The sequence below is a fragment of the Microcebus murinus genome, chromosome 1, assembly GCF_040939455.1.
Source record: "Microcebus murinus isolate Inina chromosome 1, M.murinus_Inina_mat1.0, whole genome shotgun sequence".
Taxonomy (NCBI): domain Eukaryota; kingdom Metazoa; phylum Chordata; class Mammalia; order Primates; family Cheirogaleidae; genus Microcebus; species Microcebus murinus.
The window spans coordinates 144933551-144947100 of record NC_134104.1 but is presented as its reverse complement, the minus strand read 5'-3'; the positions used below and the strand labels follow the sequence as shown (position 1 = coordinate 144947100).

The window sequence follows — 13550 nt, the reverse complement described above, 5'->3', positions numbered from 1 at the left end:
AAGGATTCGTAGAATATAAATTTTTAAAGACTATGAAAATTGGAAAATGTTTTTATCCTTAAACTTTACAGTTTAACTGGGTAAATAACTGTTATATACACAGTTATATGCCCAACTGCATTGCTAAGAGATATCACTAGATGTAAGTCAATCATATAATAGACTGTGACAGATTGCATTTTCTAAAAACAGCACAGCGATATTTCTGGTCTAACATGCTCTTCTAGAACCTTGCATACCTCTAAGCAATAGGGGTGAATTATTCTTTGACAACATCTCCCTATTAATGAGTTTTTCAGTAGTGAGCTAGCAAATGTTTAACAACTGACTATTGTGAGTAGGGGAAAGCCCTGATTTGGTGGTGCTTCCAATTTCCATGGTGTGATATATATCACTGAGCTTGGAGTTGGGAAGAGATGTGCATGGTCAGCTCTCACAGGCTAATATAACTTGGCTCCAGCACAAAACTGGGTATATTTACCCATCTATTTGGGTCTCCTTTAATTTCTTTCAATTGTATTTTTTGTTTTCCATCAAAGTCTTGTACATATTTATTTAAATATAGTCCTAAATTTGATTTTATGCATAGTAAATAGTATTATGTTTTAAATTCATTTTATAATAATTTTATCTGGTACATAGGAATAAAATTAATTTTTGCATATTGACTATATATCAAAAGACTTTTACTAAATTATTAATTCCAATAAGTTATCTGTAGATTCATTTGGATTTTTTAGATACACAATCATGTCATCTATGAATAATGACAGTTTGATATTTGTAGGTACATTTTATAAAATTATAAAAGGTATTGTTTTTTATTTTTATTTATTTTTTTCTCTTTTGACACAGAGTCTCACTCTGCCAGGATTACAGGCATGAGCTACCACACCCAGTCAGGTATTTCTGTTTCTAGTTTGCTAAGATTTTTTTTTTTTTACTATTCTTTTTTATTTTATTCTTTATCATTGATTATCCTATATGCAGAGCTGGACAATTAACTATGCTATTTAACAACATAACCTGGTGATGCTTTAATGGGATTTTTGTATTCTTTTTTAAAAATGGACTAAATTTTGCTTAAATATTATTTCATAATATTATGGGGGTATAAATTGTTTTGGTTACAAAATTGTTTTTGTACTATTTGAGTCAAAGTCATTATAAGTGTGCCCATCCCCTAGATACTGCACATTGTGCCTGTTAGGTGTGAATTTACCCATCCCCTCCTCCCCTCTTCCTACCTGCCTGATTTCCGATGAATGTTATTTCCATACGTACACATAAGTGTCGATTGTTTAGTTCCAATTTAATGGTGAGTGCATGTGGTGCTTATTTTTCCGTTCTTGTGATACTTCACTTAGAAGAATGGTCTCCAGTTTCATCCAGGTTAATACAAGAGGTATTCACCATTTTTTATGGCTGAGTAGTAATCCATGGTATACATATACCACATTTGGCACTTGGGTTGTTTCCATATCTTTGCAATTGTGAATTGTGCTGCTATAAATATCTGAGTGCAGGTGTCATTTTTATAGAATGTCTTTTTTTTCCCCTTTGGGTAAATATCCAGTAGTGTGACTGCTGGATCAAATAGTAGCTCTACATTTATTATTTCTTTCAGGTATTTCTATATTGCTTTCCACAGAGGTTGTACTAGTTTGCAGTCCCACCAATAGTGCATGAGTGTTCCTAGCTCTCTGTATTCACACCAACATTTGTTATTTGGGGACTTTTTGATAAAAGCCATTCTCACTGGAGTTAAGTGATATCAATGTGGTTTTGATTTGCCTTTCCCTGATGATTAGAGATGTTGAGCATTTTTTCATATGTGTTTTGGCCATTGGTCTATCTTCTTTCGAAAAGTTTCTGTTCATGTGTTTTGTCCACTTTGTAATGGAGTTGTTTGATTTTTTTTCTTGCTAATTTGCTTGAGTTCTTTATAGATTCTAGTTATCATCCCATTATCAGATATATATCACACAAATATTTTCTCCCATTCTATAGGTTGTCTATTTGTTCTAATGATTGTTTCCTTGGCTGTGCAGAAGCCTTTTAATTTAATCAAGTCCCATTTATTTATTTTTGTTGTTGCTGTGATTGCTTTGGGTGTCTTCTTCATAAATTCTTTGCCTAGGCCAATGTCTATAAGAGTTTTTACAACATTTTTTCCTAGAATTCTTACCGTTTCATACCTTAGGTTAAGCCTGTTACCCATCATGAGTTGATTTTGTGAGTGCTGAGAGGTGTGGATCTTGTTTCAGTTTTCTACATGTGGCTATCCAATTTTCCCAGCACCATTTATTGAATAGGGATTGTTTTCCCCAGTGTATGTTTTTCTCTGCTTTGTCAAAGATCAGTGGCAATATCAGGATGGTTTTATATCTGGGTTTTCAGTTCTGTTCCATTGGTCTATGTCTCTGTTCTTGTGCCAGTTTCATGATGTTTTGTTTGCTATAGCCTTGCTGTATAGCTTGAAATCTGGTAAAGTGATGTTTCCCGATTTGTTCTTTTGGCTTAAGGTTGCTTCGGCTATACGAGGTCTTCTAAGAGGTTTTGTTTTTTTTCTTTGGCCTCCGCAGGCCCCTAAGTGATCAGCCATGATAAGACTGTCTTCAAGGCCCTAAATATATATATATAACATAAAAAAAGAGGTTTTTGTTTCTTTTTAAATCAAGAATAGATATTGAATTTTATCTCCACCTATTAAATCCATATGAGTTCTCTTCTTTATTGTGTTAATGTGGTGTTGGTTGAGATGTTTATCATTTTTACATAAAGCTGAACTCAGTTTGCTAACATTTTGTCAAGGAATTCTACAATTCTGCCCATGACAAAGTTTAGCCTGAAAAAATAATAATTTTTTCAGATTTTTAAATCAAGATTATGCTTGTCTTATAAAATATGTTGGGTTGTGTTCCCTTTTTCTATTCTCTGTAAGAGTTTGTGTAAGATTGTTGCATTTCTTATTTTATTACAAAGGATTCACTGGAGCCTGAAATTATTTGTGGGAAGTTTTTTTTTTTTTTTACTGTTGTTGTTTTTAAAGAGATTTATTGAAATATAATTCACATGCCATACAATTTGCCCATTTAAAGTGTATATATAATTCAATGGTGTTTAGTATATTCACAGATTGTTCAACTATCACCACAATTTAATTTTAGAACATTATGAGGTTTTAAATTATAGATTCAGTGTCATAATGTAGGATTGTTCCAATATTTTATCTCTTCTTATATTGTATCTGTTTTATACATTGTACCTTCCTGGAAATTTTCCTATGTCATCTACCTATTCAAATTTCTAAGCATAGGAGGTTTGTTCCTAAACCTCTTGTTATCTTTTAATGTCTGTAGGATCGGTAATGATGTCTTCTTTCTCTCTGATATTGGTGATTTGTACCTCTCTCTTTTCTCTTTGGATCAATTTTGCCAGGGATTTATCAGTTTTATTAATCTTTGACTTTGGGCTTTGACAATACTACTATACATTTGTTTTCTATTTTATTAAAGTCTTTTCTTGTCTTTATTATTTCCTTCCTTTCAGCTTCTCTGGGTTTAATTTACTATTCTTTTCTAATTTTTGAGATGTATACCTAGAGAACTGATTTTCAGACTATTTCTTTTCTTTTCTTTCTTTTTTTTTTTTTTTTTGAGACACAGTCTTAACTTTGTTGCCCAGGCTAGAGTGAGTGCCATGGAATCAGCCTAGTTCACAGCAACCTCAAACTCCTGAGTTCAAGCAATCCTCCTGCCTCAGCCTCCCAAGTAGCTGGGACTACAGGCATACACCACCATGCCCGGCTAATTTTTTTTCTATATTTATTAGTTGGCCAATTAATTTCTTTCTATTTTTAGTAGCGATGGGGTCTCGCTCTTGCTCAGGCTGGTTTCGAACTCCTGACATTGAGCGATCCTCCCACCTGGGCCTCTCAGAGTGCTAGGATTACAGGCGTGAGCCACCGCACCCAGCCTATTTATTTTCTAATGTGTAAATATAAGTTTATATACTTTTCTGTAAGCATGGATTTAGCTGCATCCTACAAGCCTTGATGTATCATTTTAAATTAATCATTATCCATTATGATTTCTTCTTTGACTTATGGCTTAGAAATGAATTGCTTAATTCCCAAATATATGGGGAGTTTCTAGTTATATTTTTGTTATTGTTTTCCATACTAAGTTCACTGGGTTAGAACTCTATATGTTTTCAATACTTTGAAATTTCTGATAATTGTCTATGACCCAGCACACAGATATTTTTGGTGTTTCATGTGCACTTTGAAAGGAAAATATGTACTGCAATTGCTGAGTGCAGTGTTTTATATGTAACTCAATTAGGTACAGTTTGTTAATTATATTGTCAATTCTTCTACATCTTTACTGACTTTTTTGTCTACTTGTTCTTTAAGTTTCAAAAGAATGTTAAAATCTCCTACGTGTTTGTTATTGTATTTGTTTTCCTTCTAGTCTTGTACAATTTTGCTTATATATTTTGAGGCTAAGTCATTAGTGTATATGGATTTAAATAGTTGTATCTTTTAGATGGGGTTTTCAACTTTTGATCAGTATGAAATCTATTAATATTATTTATTAATGCTTCTTGCCTTAAAGTCTACTTTCTCTGATATTAGTATAGCCATATGAATTGTCTTTTGGTTAAAGTTTGTCTGCTATATCTTTTTCCATTCTTCTATGTTCAATCTTTTTGTATCCTTACTTTTAAGGTCATCTTATATAAGCAGCGTTTAGTGATTTTTGTTTTTCTACCTGGTCTAATGACCCTTCTCTTTTAATGGGAGTATGGAATCCATTCACATTTCATGTAATTACTGACAAATTTAGGTTTAAATCTACCATCTTATTATTTATTTTCTATTTGTACTACCAGTCATGTTCCTTTTTCTATCCTTTCTTGCCTTCTATTAAATTAAACAAGAATTTTATAAAATCCACTTCTCCCTCTATGAGTTTGTTACTTTTATATTATTTTACTATTTGATTAGTGATTACCCTACAGATAACAACAGGTACAGTCATATCTGTGGGGGATTGGCTCCAGGACCTCCCAAGGATACTAAAATCCGAGGATGCTCAAGTTCCTGATATAAAATGGTGTAGTATTTACATATGACCTAAGTACATTCTCCATGTGTACATATCTATGTATATAATGAAGTGATACATAGACGGTACATATCACTTCATTCTCATAGATTCTATGTAGTATTCTGCATTGCAAATTCAAGTTTTTGCCTTTTAGAACTTTGTGGAGTTTTTCTTTTCTAAATATTTTCAATTGTGGTTGGTGAATGCAAGGATGAATGAGTGAACGCATGGATGCAAAACCCACGAATATGCAGGACTGACTGTAGCCTTGAATTATTAAAGTTGTATAAATTAGCACTTATACACTTTAAAGATAATCCAAGGATCTTAGAACACTTTAATTCCACTAACCCCACCCACTTTGGGGGGGTCAGTTTTCGTGCCTTTAACTTTACCTATATTTTAAATAGCACACTACATTATTATAATGATTATTTTATACAGTTAATTTCTGTTTCTCCACAAACTTACATTTACTGTTGCTTTTCATTCCTTCCTACATTTCTCTGCTTCTATATGGTATCATTTTTTCTTTGGTACAAGTCTTCTGGTGATAAATTATTTCAGGGGTATTTTTCTATATATTTTTAGTTATCCAGCCAATTTCTTCTATTTTTAGTAGAGATGGGGTCTCACTTTTGCTCAGGCTGGTCTCAAATTCGTGACCTCGAGCAATCCTCCTGCCTTGGCCTCCCAGAGTGTTAGGATTATAGGCAAGAGCCACTGCGCCTGGCCTATTTCAGTTTTTGTTTATCTGAAAATATCTTCATTTCATCCTCATTTTTGAAAAATATTTTTAGTAGGTTTAGAATTATGGATTGAAAGTTATTTCTTTCATCACTTTGAACTTTACATTTGAAAATTTTCTAGCGTCTGTTAGAAGGCAGTGGGTCCTTTTCCCTAGATGCTTTAAAATTTTGTTTCCTTTGGCTTATAGAATAAATTTACAATAATGTGCCTAGATATGATTTTCTTTTATTTTATTCTGCTTAGGGTTGCTAGTGCTTTACTCTATGGCTTGATAGTCTTCATTCTTTTGGGATCATTCTCATCCATTATCTCTTCAAGTATTATTTCTGTCCCATTTTGTCGCTTTTCTCTTTCTGGGATTTCAATTACGCAACCGACCTATTTACTATGTCTTATTTTTAAAAATGCTCTTTTCTGTTATGTTTCCATCTTTTTTCTCTTTATGCTTCAGCCTGGATAATTTCTACTGACCTATGTGCCAGTATTCTCTTCATCTGTGTCTGATCTGCTGTTAAGCTCTTCTACTTAATTTCAGTCCCAGAATTTTCATTTTTGGTAGATGGCCCTAACCATAAGTGTCCCTAGGCCGGGCGTGGTGGCTCACGCCTGTAATCCTAGCACTTTGGGAGGCCGAGGCGGGCGGATTGCTCAAGGTCAGGAGTTCGAAACCAGCCTGAGCGAGACCCCGTCTCTACCAAAAATAGAAAGAAATTAATTGACCAACTAAAAATATATATACAAAAAATTAGCCGGGCATGGTGGCGCATGCCTGTAGTCCCAGCTACTCGGGAGGCTGAGGCAGTAGGATCGCTGAGCCCCGGAGATTGAGGTTGCTGTGAGCCAGGCTGACGCCACGGCACTCACTCTAGCCTGGGCAACAAAGTGAGACTCTGTCTCAAAAAAAAAAAAAAAAAGTGTCCCTAATATACACATATGTTTTTGGTTTTTGCTTTTTTTTTTTTTTTTTTTTTTTTTTGAGACAGGGTCTCACTCTGTTGCCTGGGCTAGAGTGCCATGGCATCAGCCTAGCTCACAGCAACCTCAAACTCCTGGGCTCAAGCCATCCTCCTGCCTCAGCCTCCCAAGTAGCTGGGACTACAGACATGTGCCACCATGCCCGGCTAATTTTTTTCTCTATATATTTTTAGTTGTCCAGCTAATTTCTTTCTAATTTTAGTAGAGATAGGGTCTTGCTCTTGCTCAGGCTGGTCTCGAACTCCTGAGCTCAAACGATCCACCTGCCTCGGACTCCCGGAGTGCTAGGATTACAGGTGTGAGCCACCATGCTCAGACCTCAGTCCTTTCTTGTTGCCCATGACCTTGAGAGTTATTAAAGAGTACTGGTCAGTTATTTCATAACACGTCCTTCTAGAATGTCCTTCAGTTTGGGTCTGTCTGATGTTTCCTCAGGATTAGATTGAGGTTAACAGTATTGGGAAGAATGCCACAGAGGGGATTTGCTTGTCTCAGCATGTCATATGGGGGCATATGGTGCTGATGTGTCTTGTCATTGGAGATGTCAGCTTTAACCACTTGGTCAAAGTGGTGTGTTCCATGATTCACCACTGCACAGTTACTGTCTTTACTTTTGTAATCACTGAAGATTTGATGAGGAGGAGACTGTAAAATGATTCGTTTCTACTTAAACTTTTACCCACGAATTTTAGCACAATACATTGGTATTTCTTGCCTGTAGAAATTATTAGCGTGGTATTTAATGGTGACTTTTTATTTCTCTCATTCTTTCTACGTTATTAATCAGAATTCTTCTGTAGCAAAGAGTTGTCCCTTCTCCCCCATTTATTTATTAATTCATATATTTACTTATGTCACTATGGACTCATGGATATTTATTTTATTCTTTGAGCTATAATCTAATATGATCATTATTTATCTTGTTGCTCAAATTTTTCCAACTTTGGCCATTGGGAGCTCTGTGTCCTTTTGACATGTGCCCCAATCCCACTCCCATCTCTCTCTCTCTCTTTTAGCACTTCCATACTTTTTGGTAGCACAAGATGCTCTAGGTTCATCTTTTATTTTCCCTGCTTCAACTCTGGAATCAACTAGTTCCCCAAGGACCCCTGGTTCCTTTTATTGGAAAATGGTATTTAGAAACCAAGATCTGGACGCTAGATGTGCTTACTGCTACTAGAGTGTCACTATTTCTATCCCTCTTAGCCAATACAGCTAGGAAATATATGGATGTACACTAACTTACACATTCACATACATCTATGTCTATTCCTGTATCTACCCATCTGTGTGCATACATACCCACACAGATATTTTTAAACCATGAATCCATATTTACACATCCACCTATAATCCAGCACCACAGAGTTCATTCTAGCCTTCCCCCTTTCCTTCCTTGTAAATTTCTGCAACAGTAAGAAACTTAATTCCCATTCATATATATTTTTAAATTTAAAAATTTTCATTAGTATCAATACAAGTTTATGACAAAAATGATGCCCTAAGTCCTTATCTGAAATACACTAATTATGTATGATTTTCTGTGTATTAGCCATAGTGCCCAGATTTCACATAGTCATAATCATTATGTTGTACTTTAATTTAACATTTTACATATACTCTCCCATATATTTAAGTATTTTTCATGTTTAGCAACATTCTAAAGGAATAAATACCTCACTAACCCATATGTGAGTTGTCATTCACTAATGTATCAAAACCCCTTGGGAACTCATATTATTTATACATTTATATACGTGTGTGTGTGTGTGTGTGTGTATAAAAATAAGGCATCTTTCTTGATTGACCTTTTGAGGAGTAGGGAGGGTTGAGGGGTAGACCCAATATCCAAGTATTCATGTAATTCACTCAGTAAATATTTACCGAGGGCCTATTATATGCCAGGCACTGGTAATAAAGTGACAATACAAACCCAGAAATAATTATTGCCCTTGTAGGGCTTACAGTCTAGTGGGGAAGATAAATACAAAATTATGTCATTAGGATGACTTTCTAAAGAGGTGACAACTATGCAAGATCAAAGGGATGCGCAGTAGACACCAAGCAAAGACAGGAGGAAAGACTGTTCCCTGGCAGTCTGTGTCCACATCTTCTACAGCCTCGGGATCTCCAGGCTCTGAGCACAGGCTTCAAGTCCTGCAGATAAATATCTCCCCAGTGTCCTTGAGCAGCTCTCCCTTGCCCTGTTCCACTCCCCAGCTGAGATGATTTTAGCTCCCTTCCTCTGAGTCTTTGGCAACTTCTCCAACTGTCCTGGAAGCATGATGGCCAGGTACAGAAGTACAAAAGAGAATATGTCACGGTTGAGTTCAAGGAGTAAGCAAAATGCTTCCTCTGATGTTTAGCGAGTATAGAGCTGCCATGTTGGTCTGTTTTTGCCATGAGTGGTTGCGAAGTTCCTGAAGAACTGTGAATATGCAAATGCTGTTTAGACTATAAAGTACAATCCACGTGTGTGTGAAGGGACTATGATCATTAAGCCTAGCTGTCTTTGCACATGATGAATGGAGTTGGCAACTGTTGAGCTTGGTCTTGACCTGATTCCCCAGGATGGTGTGAGGTTAGCATTAAGAAAGAAGCTGGGAAAAAAGAATGAGGAGAGTCTGTACATACTGCCCTTGCAGAAATCACTGGATAAACTATTTAGGTGCAGAGGACAGTAAGAGAGAGAAGAGATTCAAATACATATACATATTTCCTATGGTTCCAAAAAGAAACAATAGAAGAACCCAAACTAATAGAAAAAGTTGCCGACAGAGGTAAGGAGAGTACAAGGAAGAGATGTATGAATAGAAGCTGGAGGGGAATTTTTTTAAAATAAAAAATGACAAGGCCAAGGCGGGAGGATGGCTCAAGGTCAGGAGTTCGAAACCACCCTGAGCAAAAGCGAGACAGCATCTCTACTAAAAATAGAAAGAAATTAATTGGCCAACTAAAAATATATATAGAAAAAATTAGCTGGGCATGGTGGTGCATGCCTGTAGTCCCAGCTACTCGGGAGGCTGAGGCAGGAGGATTGCTTGAGCCCAGGAGTTTGAGGTTGCTGTGAGCTAGGCTGACGCCACGGCACTCATTCTAGCCCGGGCAACAGAGTGAGACTCTGTCTCAAAAAAAAAAAAAAAAAAAAGAAAGAAAGAAAAGAAAATGACAGCTGATAAATGCAGAAGGAAAACCAGAATTAGAAATCACCATTTTGTAACCCCTAATTTAAGAAAAAATGGATCTGGGCAACAGTCATCTAGCAGTCATCTAGGCCGCTAACCACTAAGTGAAAGATTGATAAGAACTTTATAAAGAATGAATCAGGCTTACAACACCTGACACCATTCATCACTGATAGTGGGAAACTCAGATACCATGCTTCCTCCTGATAGACTGCAATACAAAATACACAGTACCACCAAAGAAGTATTTTTGCCAAAAAAAAAAAAAAAGAAAGAAATTGGACCTGAATCTAATCAAACGTCTACATCTAACTAACTACCAATTCATGGAAAATACAGAATACGAAGAAACATGTTTAGTATCACCATAATAACACAATTAGCCAAATCCAATTATGTAACAAATTGCAATTTCTTCAACAGATACATGGCATTTTTAAAAAGCAGGAGGTAGGGGAGGAATTATTATCAACTAAAGGAGAATTAAGAGATATTTTAATCAAATGCAATGTTTAGATTCTGATTCAAAGAAAGCAACGGTGTATTGACCTTTTTTTTTAAGAAATGGGGGAAGATCAGAAAAGGAAGGGTATTAGCTGATATTAAAGAATCACTGTTAATATCGCTGGGTATGATGATGGTATTATGGTTACTTTGTAAAAGTCCTTATATGTTAGAGATACTTATTGAGGTGTTTAATTGAAGAATGACACAATGTGTAGGCTTTTCCTCAAAAGACTCCAGTGCATGCATGTGCACTTAGACACACGTGAAGAGGTTGTAGGGGTAATAGATGAAATCAGATCAGCAAAGTGTGGATACCCATTGAAGCTGCATGATGGTCACACAAGGGGTCGTTGAGTCTTTTACTCTTTTGTAGTTTTGAGTTTGGTTTAAAAATTTCATAATAAAGACTTTAAAAAATAAGGAAGAAGATAGGGTGGGATATATAAAGAAACAAGATTTCTACCTCATAAACTGATCCAATTTCATAATCTGTGAAAAATCCAATTGATGGCTTAGCTAGAAACACTGGAGTATCAGTACAACTGTGGAAGGGAAAAAGAGAGGAAAGAAAGGCTATTAGTTTCATCCATGTGATGAAATACCAGGCAGTGACTGACTAATGTAAAAATAAATACATCCAAGCCATCAAAGATATTCACAATATGTCATTTGTTGTTTTTTTTTTTTTTTCTTTTTTCTTTTTTGAGACAGGGTCTCACTCTGTTGCTGGGGCTAGAGTACAGTGGCGTCATCATAGCTCACTATAATCTCAGACTCCTGGGCTCAAGTGATCCTCATGCCTCAGCCTTCCCAGTAGCTGGGACTACAGGCATGTGCCACTGCACCTGGCTAATTTTAAAAAAAAATGTTTTTGTACAGACGAGGTCTCGCTATGTTGCCCAGGCTGGTCTCAAACTCCTGGCCTCAAGTGATCCTCCTGCCTCAGCCTCCAAATGCTGGGATTACAGGTGAGTCACCATACCTGGCCCTAGGGTGTTGTTGTTTTTTTTTTTTTTGATTGTTGTTATAAAGTAGGTTACAAATGGTTATAAAGTAGGTTTTACAGCATGATCCAATCTTTGTGAAGATATTAACATCTGTAACTATGTATTTGATTTTCAATATGTATAGGAAAAACTCTGGGAGCTTAAACACCAATATGTTAACTGAGTTTTTAATATAGGTGCTGTTTTTCTTTTCAAATATTATTAGTCTTTTCCAATTCTTCTTAATAAAAAGATATTATTTGTCTAATAAGGAAATGTTAATAGCTTTAGGTTCACTAAAAGTATTAATCCATGAAGCAACTCATTCCTTTCATAACTACAATTATTGAAATATAGGCAAAGGCACTCTCTCAAAGAAAAATCACAATTTGCACTAATTATTTGTGGCCGATCGAACTTTAAACATTTGTTATTATCCAACACATATGAATCCAATGGAAGGAGCAGACAGTTGTAGAGATTCCTCCCATTTGACCCAGACTGCTCAGACATAAATAATGGGTGGTGACACCAACCCCTATTTCTCAAGACCCTGACAGGTAAGAAAAGCCTAAAGCCAGGACTCTGGGAGATGTCCAACGGCCACATCTGTAGGTGACCCTGAAGCTCTGGTCTGATACTGCTACCCTCCCACAGAAAAGTCTAGGTGCCTCTATAGCCCGATCAGAGACCCAGGACCTTTTAGGTTTTACTCTAAAGGGTCAGATTTTTGGAAAGTGCAAGTTAAGGAAAGACAGACATACCTCTGTTCTGAGTCTGCACTCAATTCTCTCTGTGCTGGCTTCTTTGGAGGAAAAACAAGAGACTTCCCTCCATATGGAGTGTTAGGAGGGAAAAACCGAGGGTTTTTTAGGAATTGGTTCCGACTCTCCATTCTGGCAAGCAGAAGTCGCTCTATTTGTCTCTGCGGCACACGTAAGTGGTTCATCCAGCTTTTATTTTTCGCTGGACTTGCCTTCTTTGAAACACACAAAAGTATAGAGTCAATGGCAGGTAAAGGGACTGTGCGTGTTGACATCTTTCAACTGCATCTTCAACTGCAAGACCCACAGCAGGCCAATGCAAACTCTATTTTGTTGTGGACTCGTCACAACTTCTGCTGTCATCTGAACTGCCTCCCTGTCACTGCCTCCCTGTCCCCACTGCCCACACACACTGGTGTGCACAGGCTTCAACTGACCTTGACAGTTTCTCTGGTCCTTTGTTTGACTTTAGAAGTCGAGTACCACGATAGGCTGTCCACAGTATGGTCTAACTCATCTTCAGACTTAGCAAGCTGCGGCTTGCATGGAACTTGAAGTTTCCTGTCCAGCTCTTTCCTTGGGACAGAACGCCTCGCACAACTAAATGTCAGTTTCGAACATCCAGGGGGGAAGATGCCTATGGCGCCAAGGAAACAAACTGAGTTACCGCACCAAGTTGAGGAGGTGGATGTTTCTAAGATGACCAAACAAAACCACCAAAGCCACAGTTAGCTTGATGTTTTCTCCTGAGCTTTCACATTTACCACACCAGATGTAATTGCTCTTCAGCATATGAATTATTCCTGGAGCCTATTCTGTGTATTTAACACCTAGGACTAGAGTGTTAAAATATTTTCCAGCTTTCCAACACAGTCAAACAATATGAACAGATCATTGTCACACATACGGATGTTCACACAAGGAATCAAAGTTTGTATTAGCTTTTTAAACCCATAAGATCATCCCCCAAAGGTTAAATGAGAACATTCATTGCTAGCAAGAATGCAATGAAACTGGCGTCACCACAGATCTCTTAGCACAATGCCTGGCAAATACTCAATACCAGGCGTCCTCAAACTATGGCCCACAGGCCACAAGCCTCCTGCAAAGGACATTTATCTGGCCCACAGGGTGTTTTTGTTGCCGCTGCCTGTCCTGCTTAGCAGCCGACTTGTCCCAGGCCCACAGTGCGCACTCTCCAACAGTCTGAGGGACAGTGAACTGGCCCCCTGTTTGAAAAGTTTGAGGACCCCTGCTTTACCTGCATGA

The 13550-nt window shown here is 37.0% G+C and overlaps 1 protein-coding gene across 1 annotated transcript in view; it reads right to left on the bottom strand.

Moving 5' to 3' along the window:
- Positions 1-13550, bottom strand: part of DLEC1 (DLEC1 cilia and flagella associated protein) — a 75371-nt gene that overhangs the window by 47743 nt on the left and 14078 nt on the right. Inside the window, exons 4-6 of the mRNA XM_020285457.2 lie at positions 12719-12918; positions 12282-12496; positions 10995-11073 (exon numbers count right to left, since the gene is read on the bottom strand). Of these exons, the coding sequence (XP_020141046.2) occupies positions 10995-11073; positions 12282-12496; positions 12719-12918 (494 nt within the window). The remainder of the gene's footprint in view (positions 1-10994; positions 11074-12281; positions 12497-12718; positions 12919-13550) is intronic.